Below are 15610 nucleotides of genomic sequence, written 5' to 3'. Positions count from 1 at the left end.
TTGCTTAACATATTGAATGACTGAAGTAAGCAGTAAGGAGGAGGAAATCGTCTTGGTATGCCTAGGAGTCCATTGTAAAGTCTAAATGTCAAAACTACAGCTTTTGAAGGTAAAGGGTTAAGCATCTCAGGTGTGGATAATGCAAAACATTGCCTAGAGAACTTCCTTGGTCTATGTGCAAACAATGATATCTTACTGAGATCCCATAGTATATAGGACTCTTCAAAATAAATTCCTCACCTCTAAGAGCAAACTTGTCTTTGTAATCTCTTCTTTCTTCAGAAGAGCTAATGTGATTCTCTTGTGCTAATTCTACATTTTCTGCAGCAATTTTATCGCCATATTCAAAAATTTCTCACACAATCAAATCAAGAAACTGCATACAAGATTTGAATGGATTGTGGAAATCGTATAATCTCATAGTATATAGTAAACTGTGCTCTCCCAGCATCCTAGGTCAAAGATCTCTTGAAAGAGAGGAAAATGCTGGTAATGCGACTGTCTCTGTGAGATCTGAACTGTTTGCAGGGTGGTGCATCTGTGGGCCTCAGCTATTGGGTCCAATTTGAGCCAATCATGGAGTAATGCAGATGACAGTGCATCCCCACTCTTTCACTATTTGTGTCAATGTCAGTTGGAGATCCTGGGCAGTTGATGCCCTTACTAAGCTCAGACAGACAAGAAACGAAGATCTAAAATTGCATGAGCATTTTAGCACTTACTACTTAAAGGTTACAACTTCTCTGAGAAGGAATCGCCAAGCAATATTATTAAAGTTAGTGAAAGAAGGCTGATATCTCCAACAAGAACCTCTAATGCCTAAGTATGTAATGTCCCCATTTTTTCCAGTGATCACTCAAGAATCTTAGATTTGCTTGTTAGCCATCTCCGCAAGCAAATGATGGGGTTAGGAGATGTTTGGTTCACTAGGAGGAGCTATACTTAGCCAATTTTGGAGCTTGGTGGGAAATTATTCAATAAAGTTTATAATAAAAGCTTATAAGACCTTATAAGTTACTTTTCTCTATTAATAGAAAATTTTAATAAAAGTAACTTTATTATACAAAAGTTAATAAAAGTAACTTTATAAGTTACTTTATGACTTAATAAGTAACTTTATCCAAAAAGTTACCTTGCACATCTCCCTAGGAGATTTCATTATAATAAAAAGGTGGCCAAACTTAATGAAAAGCTGACCCTCATACCCATTGAATTCTTGGAGGGAGAAAAGATTCCATTGGAATCTTCAAAAGATGCCAAATGAGGTCGAATTAGGGATTGGAGGCTTAAAGAAGGTTGTACGTGCAAATTGGGGATTATGTTTTTGGAAATTATTCATTCTTTCTTCTCTGCAGCAGTCTGCCATAGCAGGTACAGCTTGTGGATGCCTGATTGAGGACGAAAACCTTCAGTCTAGGGTTGGTTGGACGATACCCCAGCCATTTCTAGCATTTTAGCATTCAAGGGAAGCCTCATATCGGGTCTTAGAGGGCCAAATTCAGAGGTTCTGATGGTCGTTCAGCAACAATAGAGCTTATTTCTCAGATCTGGGCGGATTTGGCATCATTTCTAACAGAATAAATAGTTCCTTCAGCTAGCCGTACTATTCCCAGGTCAGCCATACCATTCTTGGAGCCTGGGATTGCAAATAAATAAATTAGAAGGTTTTTGGAGCAGCTCTTGCTTGTGAAATCATTGTTAGGAGGTAACTAAGGCATATTGGTGATCCATTTGGTGAAACCCCAGCACATTTGAATGATATCAGCAAATTAGAGGGTAAAGGAAGCAATTTTGGTGATCTCTCCTGGCAAGATTTCAGAATAAGCTCCAGATCAGCTATTCATCCATTCAATTGTTTTTGATAATTATTGTTTTGAAGAATAAAACCCTTTGGAGCTATTGGAACACTTTGGAAGCTCCTGTAGCAGCATTTCTCTTCAATAAAGTCAATAAAGCAGCCCTCCAGGCAAGGCATTGGACCCCTGGTAGGCCAATTTGGCATGTTAGTGTTGAAATTCTTCAATTTTTTGCACTTATTATTTGCTGATAATAAATCAGATATTCTGAAATTTAGTTTCAGTAGTTGTAATTTGTTCTTGTCTTGAATTCCAAATTGCATTATTCATTCCATCATCCAAAAATCCCCAAAACGCATTAAAACTCAAAACTTCCTAAAAAACTCCAAGCTACAACATGCTGGTCAAAGATTGATTTTGAAACAAACAAATCAGAATTGAGCCATCTCCTAGTCGGCATCTTTCAAAGTAGGTTCTTAGTTAAAAATTGGAATAATTATTTTTTTGCTACATTTTGATCTAATGTTGTTTGCTTCTGATTTGAAAAATTTCATTCAAAAGTGGAGCAGATTTGGCAGATTGTAAATCCTTGTTTTTATGGTGAAGTCATTGTTATGATTGGACAATTCTGTTATTTGTAGAAGCTGGATGGGAATATCATAGCAACTGACATTTAAAGGTGCTTCAGATTCACATTAATTAAAGTACTTTCTTCACTATACATTGATTCTCAATTTAAAGCATTCTTTCTATCCTTACAATTCCTTAAGATACCTTGAAATTGAAATGGGAATACATCAAACATCTGAGAACTTGGAAATAAACCACTCTAATTGTGCAAGCTATCCTGAGTTCTTAGGGACTGGAAAATGAGATAATATTTTCCTGTCATGGAGGTTCTTGGGCCTCAGTGTGTTGTTGAAGTAGGGCTCTTTACCACCTCCCTATGATGGGAAGAGAAAGAATAGAAAACTTTACATTCAAAACAGAAAGCTGGTCAAATATTAGTAAATAAATTTGATGCCCAAATGGAAAGGAATCAAAATAAGTTAAGGAAAAGAAAGAAGAATGTCATGCCCCCAATTTGACGATCCTTGTCTACAATAAGAAATCATCTTACCCTAGTTAGACTTCACGATTTCTTATCCCTCACATGGTACCCGGGCTACAGCAGCAGATCGTGAGTTTAGATGGGTGCAGATTGAGTCTGATGTGGAGAACAAGCCGTGATTATTCCTGCATACAGATTGGGGTTGTTACTATTTGAATCACCTTCCTCCGAGCAGCGATGCCTCTCCTTATTTAACAAAGGATCTTTTCCTTAATAGAATGGAGAGTTAATTAGAGTTAACATAATCTGAATTAAGAAAGACAATTAGACATTGAAGAGGTATGATTGTAACTGAAATACATGTTGCTGTCCAAGAGTCACAACCATAAGGGAGGGTCACTATCTACCAAAATATATAAAAGAACAGGCCAAGCAAACCAAGGGAGATCATTGAAGGATTTTGATTTTACAAGGATATCAGATATTTCTCTCAGCAGTTTGACTTAACACTCCAGTTGGTATGAGTTTCCTGTGCACATACATTAAATAGTGTAACAATATATAAAAGAACAGGCCAAGCAAACCAAGGGAGATCATTGAAGGATTTTGATTTTACAAGGATATCAGATATTTCTCTCAGCAGTTTGACTTAACACTCCAGTTGGTATGAGTTTCCTGTGCACATACATTAAATAGTGTAACAATATATAAAAGAACAGGCCAAGCAAACCAAGGGAGATCATTGAAGGATTTTGATTTTACAAGGATATCAGATATTTCTCTCAGCAGTTTGACTTAAGTTTTAACACTCCAGTTGGTATGAGTTTCCTGTGCACATACATTAAATAGTGTAACAATATTTGTGACTATTTCTGCATATAAGTACCTGTATGTTTCTGCAAATTCATAATGCCAATATTCTACATATTTATAATTGATACTGTTGATACTCTGAATATCCATGTTTGACAATTCATTATGCTCATATATGTTGTAATAGATCTGAATTGTATTATATTACTGTTGGTCTATTCTGAGTGTTACTAGCCATGATGGAGCTATAAGACTGGGGAGTCCCGTGAGGCTAAATGGGTACAGAGGGTGCTGCCTTTGGGCCTATGAAGGATAGACTTCCTGGGCACCCTATTGTGATGGCCCTCATGCTCTCTATCATGGTGAATGAATGTGTTAATCTTGAGACACAGGATACAGGTGACAAGATTAAGAAAAAACGGTGATAGGATACATCACTAGGTATTCCACCTCATATGGTATGTGCCACATAAGGCCAAGGGAGAATGAGACCCGCCCTTGTGCCTATAGTAGAGGGTCTCTAGGGCACCCTATCTAGTCACCCCTTTCTATGCCCTCTATGATTGAACAGCGTGATTTAATCTTCTAATTAGGACTGTCTTACATATATATGATTGGTGTTTTCTAATTTATAGATCTATTTAATGAAATATGAATATTGTATGTTTTTTAACATGCAGAATTTCAGTCAAAGTAACAGGTATCTCTAAACCCTACTCTACCTCAATTAGGGCCAAAATTGGGTATCTCTAATTTGGGGACATTACAAAGAATGACTTGAGAACCTTATGATGCAGTAAGGGTCTTGACCATTCTATCCCTGACCAGAGAAGAAACAATAAAAAACAGTACATCTAAGACACTAGAAAACAGTACGTGCCTTGTGAGTAGTACAAGTATTTTTAGTGTTGTGCACCGACTTTGGATTATCTTAATGAGTTGGGTGCAGGATGGTGCTAAGTTTTGGCATCAAAGAAATAAACAATGTTTGCAGGTGTTAATGCAATTTAGCATGGTGTGGAATTGCACAGCTGAAGGTGTGGCCTGGTGCAACTTGGCATATAGCAGTTCTGGTTAGCAATTTGACTATTATGAGTTATCACATCAATATGCAAGTGTATAGATACAAATAATTAAATAGGGTGAACAGCTGGATCAACTGTAAAGAGACGATAGAAATAAATGAAAAGTAGGTGGACAGCTGCAACAATTGGAAACACTTGTAGATAACTAGAAACATCAAATCTCATCCTAAGATTTTAGTCTATATATACAGGCTCCTCCTATGGAAGTATTCACTCAGAAATAATCATATAATAGAAAACATTCCCCAGTTTTGGGTGTTTGCACCTGGCATACCCTTGCTCCTTTGTACCCTATGTATGCCCACATCCTTGCACCTGTGTATGAAGGTTTTAGGGTTTTGCGTAGCTTTTTGTGATCTATACCTTACATACCCCCAAAACCTTGCCTTCATGCAACCTCTAATAAGCCCATGTTTAATGAGAAATAGTAATAGCGTTATGAAATGAAAATATGCCACTAGAAACCAGTGGTCCACGGGGATGCGTCCCCTTAAAAAAAACCCGTGTCCCCTATAGAGGGACGTTTCTGAGACTTGGGGACTTGGGGGAAACGTGTTCCCATAGCACCACCACTTTCGCCACCTCCGCTACCTCTGACGGGGATGCCGCTGGGTTGCTTGCTATGTGTCACATGCCATTACATACTGATTGCAACCTTTAACTTCATGAAAACTAGTTGGCCTTTCATGGGGCACTCACATAGATGTTATATTGCAGATTTCAATTCACCTCTATTTTTATATCAGCACTGCCCCTTCCCCCCCCAAACCACCGTTTGTCCCCAAATTTAGGCCCTTGGTCCCCTCGTTCCCGAAACCAGTCCGCACGTCCCCCCATCCCCCAGTCAGGAAACTCCGTGGAACACTTCTAGAAACATGCCCATTGACATCAAATGTAAATCTAAAATCTAGCTGAAATGAAAATTATATGGCTATGTTTGCTTGAACTAGGTGAAAGCATGATGAAAAAATTAAATGAAGAAAAGACTCAAGTTCCCTAGATGAGTTGAAGAGAAGTATGACTTTGTTATAGGCACATTTATAACTCTTAGCCAAGTTGGAAATCTGGAAATATTATATTCTAGCTATTATATGTAGCTACCTCCCTACAAAAACAAACCATTTTGGACTTTACATGAGGAGCTACACCGTAAATACCAAGTAAAATAAAAGTTACTTCAGTTAAGCAAGAGTTACATGGAAAGCCTTGTCTCATAAAGGCATTAAAAGCTAACATATGAGCCTTTGCTCCTATAGACAGAATTTGTCAGCATTTTACATTTAACATGCATAACCAAATTCTTCATGCAAATCCTTGACTCTCCCAAGCAGGGCATGGAACTGTTCTCATGAAATTTGAAGATTGTGTTGCATCTTGTCTTTCAAAGGAAATCAATGTTATGAAACTGTACGAAATGCCAATGTTCTGCAACTGTTTATGATTGTCTATGTATCCTCTTAGAGGTGACCTCAACAAGAGAGGCAATAAATAAAAAGTTGAACTAAACCCCCAACCATGCACAAAACGTCTAGCCTCTTGGTTGGATGCCATGAAGATTATCATAATCATTGTATTATTTGGTGCTATGGAAAATGCCTCAATGGTTAGTTGCCTAGAACGAAGCAACAAGTGTTGGGCCAGTTAATTAGTTTGCATTATGTGCTAGTGTGTAAAGAAAATGAGGTTAACATTCAACAGATGGTCACCTAACAAACATGCTATTGTTGAATCATAGTCAAAGGTTAAAGTCATTTCATGTCACTTATGTCCTACATACAAAAAATGCTTTTCTAGCAGAACTTGTTATGAACCAGGCTTTGACCTCACTAGGCATTTTGTTTGTGTTTATCTAAATTTGGGATTTAAATGGCGAGCCTTCATGAAGTTATCTTGTTACAAACCCTTTTTAACATATTTATATAAACATTGCCATAGATTAGAGGCCTTGGATACTCAACTGTAAAAGATGTTTCTGTTTATACTTGCACAACACTGGTTACAACTGCCCAGTGACCTCATTTCTGTGATGTTTTCTTATGCATTTTCTAATATTCAATAGTGATACTCTGTCTAAAAGAGGAACCAAATAAATGATGACTACTTCTGAAACTATAATCTGTGAAGTGTTTTAATCATAATCAGCTCCTTAATTTTGTAGCTTTCTTTGCTGAAGTAGGAAATGTGCTCGTCTGTCCTTCACAAAAGTTATGGTTTAGCAACAATCCCTTCAATTTTAGTTACACACTATCATATGTCCATTTTTGGCTTTTCTTAATTTCTATAATTTTTTATTTTATTTATGTTTTGCCCTTTATTCTTGTATGTTCATTACTTTTTGTTGCTCTTCTGGTCAGATGATGTGGGCGGCAGATTTTGATGAAGCTATGGCATGGGCATTGGAAAATAATTGCCTCGAGGCACTAGTCCTGAGGCTTCCAAAGACTTTATCTAGAGGTTCACATGTTGAATGTGATGAAGGCACTCCTCGTTCAAAGAGTAATAAGCTTGAACAAAATCATGTGGAAATTCATGTCTCTGGACATGATGATGCCAGATCTCTTTCTAGAAGCCCCTTTTGTGGTTTGGGAGCAGGCAACTTTTGGCCCAAACAGGATCGGCAGCAGATATTGTCTATGAGTTCACTTCTCAAGAAGGATCCAGATGATGAACTATCTGTCTTCTGCGTAGCAGCTATTCTTGTCTTGAATCGTTCAAAGTTCATTAAGGAGATCAATTCAATGGATGATGCAATTAAAGTTAGTAGCTTACCTATTTTGATTCTACTTTGCATGTACAACTTTTCTTTATATTTTCAAACATTATTTATTTCATTCCAATGGGTTTTGGTATAATGGTAAAAATGTGCATTTATTAAGAGAGTTGACCTAGTTCAAATCACCACATCAAGCAAGGTAATCTATTACTTGGAAGCTATATATGCCTGTTCATCCTAGGACTATTTCAGTTTTGTTGATGTTCCTAGATACTCTAAACAAGAAAAAGAAGAAAGAGTTTCTATTTCTTGACTGGCATTTATCCAATCCCTGGACATATGCTAGTAATGTTGGTGGAAATTATAATTACCCTCTGAACATAAAATCCTATTCTGCAATTTGTTTCTGACCTTTCATTAGATGTCGGTGCATATATTATGAAAACAATACTATTAACCATAGCATTCATCAACGTGTGTAAAATCTGTTGAAATTTTACTGTTCGTATTGGATAAAAAGTGTAATTCATGAAGTGGCTGTTCTTTCTGCAGATGTTCAATGACATGCAGTTTGAAATCAAGGTGAAAAGTTGCATACATATGGCCATTAAACTGCGGAAGAAATATGCCCGCAAGGTGATAAAAATGTATTACTTAATTTGGCATTGTTATTTATCAGTATCATATATGATATGTTCTATACTTGATATAGGTGTTAGCACAGTTTAATAGATATACTTTGCTGCATTTGAAGTATCTAGTCAAACTGTCTGAAACTCAAATATTTTTTTGTTTTAAATCAGCTGGCCAGCCAAGCAAGAAGAGGCAAATTATCACCTAAACAGTCCTCATGAAGGATAAAGAAAGATATAGAGTAAGCCATTTATTTTGTTTGTCCACTGGATTAAGCTCAATCAATGGGCATGATGGCTTCTTCAGATATTGAATTCTTGCGTTGGATGTTTATGTACACCAACCATTATAAGGTTCTTGTGATGTTATTATATTGTTAGAACTGTCAAGCTCGACCAAACATCTGAACTATAAATGATACAAGCGATTTGTAAATAGTTCACTAAACATTTGGGAGGCTTAATTGAAAGTGGGGGTGGAACAGCTAATCATTGTGGGTTGTGTAGCTTAATACTTGTTCAAGAGACCTTGGATTACCGGTACACAGGAGTTTTTAAGGTATTTTAATGCTTCCTTGGCATCTAGAGCAAGCAATATTGGCTGTTTGAACTGATTTTATTTCACTTTATAATAGAATATCTCATTTTGATCTAATACTGACAGAAATCATTTCCAGGATGTATGTGGACACACTGTGATGATTTAGGCCCAGCTTCCAGAAATTCCGTTACTCATTGGCAGTAAGATCTGTTTTTCTTTTTCTGTATCATAACCCTTTCGGCTTCATGAATCTCTATTGTATACTTCAGGTTGCTGTTGGCTTCTAATCAATATTCAGGTTTATATTCTGGCATCCACAAAATGGATATAAACTTTGTGCATTGTAATTTTTTGGGAAGTTGGACTAGGAATCCAGAAACAAGGCATTAAGATATGCTGTTCATCCCATCCAGCTTCCAAAGTGATTCGGGAAATTTGTAAATTTAGTTGAGTTATATATTTGCTGACATTCTCAAAATGGTCCAAGGGACTTCCAAGTGTTGTTCTGATTTCATTGTCTGATAATTTCAATCATGTAACCCGGAACTTAAAATCTATGCAACTCTCATGCCTATGTGGATCAACCTACAGGAGAGGATCACTTGCCCTCAATTTAACGTGCCGGCTATTCATTAAATGGTATTTTTCACTCTAACTCTCTCGCTCACTATAGGACAATATTCTCACTGTCAAACAGGGATTGTTACTTAGGTTCAGTAAAAGATGCTCAAATTTCCTAAAAACTAAACGGCTGAGTAGCAATTTGACCTGGTGGCTGTTCATTTGATGTTGACCTTGTTCTTATGCATAAATGGAATTTGTGATAAAGAAAATCTATTTCTGGACACTATTCTTCTTGTTAAGCAAGGATTGTTAGTGAATAGATAAATTGAAAATAGTCAAGTTTTCAGAAAACTACATTGCTGTGGCAATTTCCTTTGTTCAAACATGGGAAATAGTGTATTTATTGTTCATTATATTGTTGAAACCTTACAGGCATACCCTTCATCTTAAATTTTCTTTTGGGAAAGCCAATGCTTGAGTTTTGATTCCTGACAAAGAAGATACTGATACTGATGTGGCCTGTTTGACCTGATATTGATTTGAGCCTTCTGAATATTTATTTTAACTGTTGTTCTCTATGACTGAGTCACCAAAAGTAAAATAAATTTCTAAACATGGGCACCGGAGAAATGTCTTTGTCACTAATGCCTTTCTATTACCTGATTTTTTTCTGAAGTTCATTTATTAGTTTGAGCTGGCAATAAAACTTGAAACACATATTTTCTTTCTAAACTAACAACCTGTCTTCTAACCTCTACCTAAAATACAGATACCATAATTGAAAAATTTGATGCTAATGGACACTGAGTTAGCCCTAAGGAAGACTATTCAAAGGTTCTATAATGTTTTGGGCTGTTGCGTCAAGGAAATTTTGAGTACTCAAAAGTTTAAAAGAATGATGTAAATGTTTGATCTTTAGGTTATTTTTAATTATTATTGAGCGATCTGTTAGGTGTTATATCAAGCATGTTTCAAGTTTAGTAGTGGGGAAAGTTATGACCTTTGTAAAAGTATTTTGATAATATGCACCCTTGTATGCAAATCGTCATAGGAACATCAAATTTATTTTAGGAAACCTTGCTAGTTTAAGTTGAACTTAGAAACATACTCAGGAACATTAAATTTATTTTAGGAAACCTTTTTAAAAAAAGAAGAAAAACTATCGAACACCATCACCACTCTAATATTGTATCTAAAGAACAAGATTTTAACTTGGATTAGAAAAGATCTTCACCATTGGCAAATCCAACTACACAAACCTTCAGAAAACATGTCCTGAATGCAACATAGACTTTCGAAGAACTGTTCTCAACACAACATGCACTTTCAAAGAACATCTCCTTATACACACTGAGTCGGTCTCCTTGTGACCGATCACAAAATTGTTACAACACCATGTAGCTGTACATCCATTGTCATGCTTTCATTACACTCTGTCACATCAATACTCAGCTCGTGTGCTTTTACAATTCCATGAGCTTGTATTTATGGGCACAAAGCTCACAAGAAACTACCATGTGTCTGTACAATATAATAGGTACAAGCCACAAGCCATGACTTTTCATATTCCACATCTCTTTGTATTGCACATTACAGTTGCAATACCCAAAAAATCTTTCATGCCCCACAGATGACTCTTCATGTTCCTTAAGTTCATTCAAATGCTCATGTGTGTGCCTTGACATATGCATAAAAGCTTTCAACATTAAAGACTTAACTGAACAACATTACACTATGATAAGTCAACCTGCCAATGCTTAATTTCTTTGCTTGTTTGTTTGTAATCTTCAATTATGTTCAATTCCAATGTTACAACATTACACTTTGATAAGTCAACCTAACAACTAAGTGTGACATCCCATTCCATGAAAATCATAACAAATGACAACAATTGATGTTATTACACAAGGTGTATAACAAGCCTTCTTAACTTGCAACAGCATTTAATATTATTACATAGGGTGTATAACAAACCTTCTCAACAAACATTACAATGTCATACAATGTCATTATGTAAGGTGTACAACACACTATTTGTGCACTGTTTTACTTATTGATACATTAAGGAACAAAATAAACACAAACTAGTTGCTATGGCTAGAAATCCTCGTAACTCCAGAAAAATCTTTCTTAAGGCTGTTGACAATCACATATTAAGAAACTATGTTTTTGTCTTCAACAACATGAAGATACTTATATTCTAATTGAGACGTCTATCTAAAACTAATGTGTTCCTATCTAGTAGGCTTACCATTTCCTTATGCATAAAGCTTCCACTCAAACAGATTATTTCAAGGCCAAAATACCCTCGAGTGAAATAATAAGTGACAAAGCGTTGATATCAAATCTTTGGAAATTACTAATAATATGAAGAGAAGAATGGTGTTGAATAGGTTATAGAATTCAAAACTAATGCAATAGAATGCTAATCAAAGCACACATATAAACATTGGATCGCCTTGAGAAATCCTCTCGAAACAAAGCTACTTTATATATTTTTGCTCGGTAAAACTACTTTATATATTATCAAAAGAACAAAATTATGATATACACGATACTCAAATTGTGGTAAGATGGATCTTTACCTTATATTAAGTTTGGCAACATGCACCTTCAATTATCATCGGCTCAATGCAACATGCATTCCTAGATAACCTCTTCTAAATGCACATGCTGAGTTACTCTCCTTATTTTCAATCCAACACTTAGAAACCTATCACAACACCATGTAATCAGACTTCTATTGCCATGCATTTTTTGGATCTTATCACAACAATATTCAATATGCAAGCTTCTTGTGCATTTTTACAATGCCATGAGCATATAAATATGGGCACAAAGCCTACAAGAAATTTGCTAAATGATTTTTATAATACATTATGCCGTGACATTTCATCTTCCAGTTCTTCTTGTGCTACACATGACCCCTCATGCTCTATACATTGACTATTTATTTTTCACCAAGTGAATCCAAATGTCTGTGTGACTCTCGACATCTCCCAAGGGTCTCTCAACTTTCCCAGTTGTCCAATGCGGTTCTTCTTGTCCCATCCCCTTTCATTTGTCTTTTTGGAACTACCATGTTTATAATTCCAATGTTACAACATTACATGAGGAGAAGTAAACCTAACAAAAAATGTGGCATCCCATTCCATGAAAAGCACAGCTTATACTAATGTTTAATGTTATTACACGAGGTGTACACTAGACCTTCATAACAACATTACAATGTCATTTTATAAAAAGTGCCAACATACTTTTCTAATTTACAAGGAAATCAAGTGGAGAGGTAAAATTCTTAGAATATGACAAAAAAGACACAATGATTGCGATATTAGTTGCATGCACAAGCAACTTGAAACTTAAAAGAAAGGTTTATTAATGTTGAAAGGCCAAATGCCAAATGCTTGTAAAATATTTGCCTCTATAATGGTAGATTACTTTTATGTAAACTAAAAAGTTTCTGCAAATATATTATTGTTTATTAAATGTTGCATTTAAAATCATAGATTACTATTAATTAAAATGGGAAGGTATGGTGTAATATAGATGTTTATAAATGTTGCCTCCATAATAGTATATTACTTCCTCCTAGAATGGGCAGACATGATACGCATGTATTAATGTTAACTGAATTTTGTCTCTACAATATCATATTTTACATAAAAAATAGAAATATATGATACAAATATTAATGTTTATGAAATAATGCCTCTACAAAATAAAAGATATGATACACAAATGTTTTTTTAACATTATAAATGTTACATGTAATAGTTTCACAAAGAAAATTATCTTACATATAACATTTTTTCTTACTAGTTTTATATATAAATTAAGAATAGTTATTAATCTTCTTTTCTAAAAATATGTTAAAATAGGGAATATTAACTAGTACTAAGTTAAAATTTATCAAGAGTGCATTTTTGGATTAGATTGTGTGTGAGGTTTTACATCAACGTTTCGGATCACACTCCGCGATCCATCATCAAGATGAAGAGAGTGATCCATCAGCTTTGCTATTCAATGACTACCAAGTAAATGATATTTAGAAGAGGATTAGAGGTTTTTTTATGGTCAAATGAAAAGGATCTAGAAAGAGTCTAGTTAGTTGGAATTGGTGTTGCCTTGATAAAAGCAATGGAGGTTTAGGGCTTAAAGATCTCAAGACTCAAGCTTACAGTCAAAATTGATTTTAATTTTAATTTTTTTGGGAGATTCCCCAAAAAATGTTGGTCAGGAACAATGTCTAATTGGTAGTCCCCAAGTAGGCTAGGTAGTGGAAGGGTTTGCATCCTTAGGATTTTCCCTTTGGTAAATTCCTCGTTACACCATTTGGTGCTAAGGTTTTTAGAAGTATATGGAAGGCCTAGGAGCTTGTAAGAATTTTTGTCAAAAGTTATTGTCAAATTCGTAGTGGTTATAGAAAAATCTCTAGCTATAAGTTGGTACAATGGAAACTTAAGCATAAAAATAAACCTTTGTCATTGCTTCAAGGTTGTTCTGCAAAAGCCTAGTTTAATAAAAGAAATGTGTGATTTTTTAAATATTCTTGTACACAACTAGTTATAGGACAGGAGCTACCTCAACTTTGAGTTTGGGCTTCCTATCTCACATAAGAGGGAATTCTCCATTTTGAATAAAGCATGCTAAAGCGTTCAACTTCCTATTCAGCTCATTTTCAATTCTAAAATTTACGAGGACTTGGAATGGTGGGATAAAACTACTCTTTGGAAAGTCATTCCTAGGAAGATATACTGATTCCGCAACTCCCTCTTGAACTTTATTTGTCACCTTCATAATAGTTGGAATCTCTCCCTGGACCATTCTTAGTGGTTTAATATTTTTAAAGGCTATTGGTCTCCTATCATTGAGTTTAAATGTCATGTTTTAGATGGTTTCTCTTGTTAAATTGACTAGCCGTTTCGATTAGATAAGCTTGGGAAGGGCCCAAACCCAATACAAAGCAACCATCAAAGCAAAAAGATTGAATCTCATGAGAAGTGAGATTGGGAAAAGGAAGGCTTTTGACCAGAGCTAGGAATTGGTGGGAAACAAGGGTCCAAACCCTAGATTCTCCTTCACCAACCTCGGAAGAGTAAGGGGAGAAGGAGAAAGAACTTTCTTCCTACAAACAACAATCAAAGTGATCCTATTATCCTCAACCCCATTTAAATGGAAGGCATCTAGTGATCCCCCACTGGGGGATCAATAATAACTAAAAGGGGAACAAAGGGTGGAAGACGATCCTCAACCACAAGTGGAGGTTGAAGCTATGGGCGATCGCCTGTAGTGAGCTTGGTTGAACATGAAGCATGAGGAGGAGGAACCATTGTAGTGACTTTCAGGCACGACAAAGCCACATCTAGAGAAAGACACTCCTCAAGGTCCTGAGAGAAGCAAACCTCAGAAGATGAAGGAACCTTAATAGTCAAGTGATCTTCCTAAGAGTTCTTCCATCATGTAGCATTTTTTTTCGATGCAAAAGAGGAGTCCAAAGAAAAGTGATCAGTAGTAAACTAACAATGGCAACACAAAGGAAGCCCCTCATGATCCAATGATTGAGACCCAGATTGATCTCGAACCATCTAAACCACATCTCCAGAAAGGGGTTTCAAGATGTCAATGTCAACTAAAATATGAGCCAAGGTGGAATGACCTATGTGAGAAGTGGAGTCATCAACCTTCACAAATCACCCAACATAATTGATGGCCTCATAAAAGACATTTCGCAACATTGGAGAGGAAAATTTGATAGTCTAACCCAAGTTGGACACACATGAAATGGTTTGGTGAGGGGATTGAATGAAGTGGGCTAGGGTTTCATGGAGAGAGTCTGCTCTCCCCAGACCCAAAGTTTACCCAACACCAAATCCTAATCTTTTAGCAAAGCAAACACTAAAATAAAAAAAACTCAATCTTACCACTTATAATAGGCATCCAAGAAGCAAGAACCCAACTATATAGATCAAGAATTGAAGGCCAAAGGCTATAAAAATGATATATCTATCCACACCTTTGGTAGAAGTACTCATTATCAGCTACATGCTCACCGTAGGCAATCATAGGAGAAGATTTGGCACATAGAAGAGGTTGACTCACACACATAGGGCGAGCAGGTTCAAACTTGGCTACTTGAGCAAAACTGTGATTACCAACTAAAGGATGAGGTACCAAAGGAAGGCCAGAGCCACTCGGAATAGCCCTAACCCCCTTGAGGAGAATCGCAGTAGAATGAACATGGATAGACTCCTCAGTAATTGAAGCCCTAGAAATACCAACCTGTTGATGTGTTTTTCATGCACATGCGAACACAGAATAAAATACCTAAAAGGTACCTTATCCTCTCTTGAACAAAGTTCTCGATTGCTGAAGATCTCGCTCGAAGGATCAGTCGGAGTAACTCCAAGGTTCT

The 15610-nt window shown here is 36.1% G+C and overlaps 1 protein-coding gene across 2 annotated transcripts in view; it reads left to right on the top strand.

Annotated features, from left to right (window-relative positions):
- LOC131080009 (uncharacterized) overlaps positions 1-9268 on the top strand; it is a 43761-nt gene extending 34493 nt beyond the window's left edge. The window contains exons 9-12 of one of the 2 annotated variants that reach the window (XM_058018063.2): positions 7100-7501; positions 8011-8094; positions 8262-8649; positions 8768-9268. In XM_058018063.2, coding sequence (XP_057874046.2) covers positions 7100-7501; positions 8011-8094; positions 8262-8312 — 537 coding nt within the window. In that variant the 3' untranslated portion in view covers positions 8313-8649; positions 8768-9268. Of the gene's footprint in view, positions 1-7099; positions 7502-8010; positions 8095-8261; positions 8650-8754 lie in introns of both variants that reach the window. The other variant, XM_058018064.2, reaches the window with a different exon arrangement.
- The last annotated feature ends 6342 nt before the right edge of the window (positions 9269-15610 follow it).

This window comes from Cryptomeria japonica, chromosome 3, assembly GCF_030272615.1.
Source record: "Cryptomeria japonica chromosome 3, Sugi_1.0, whole genome shotgun sequence".
NCBI lineage: Eukaryota > Viridiplantae > Streptophyta > Pinopsida > Cupressales > Cupressaceae > Cryptomeria > Cryptomeria japonica.
Note: the sequence above shows the minus strand (reverse complement) of the source record. Positions and strands in the feature narration are given on the sequence as shown.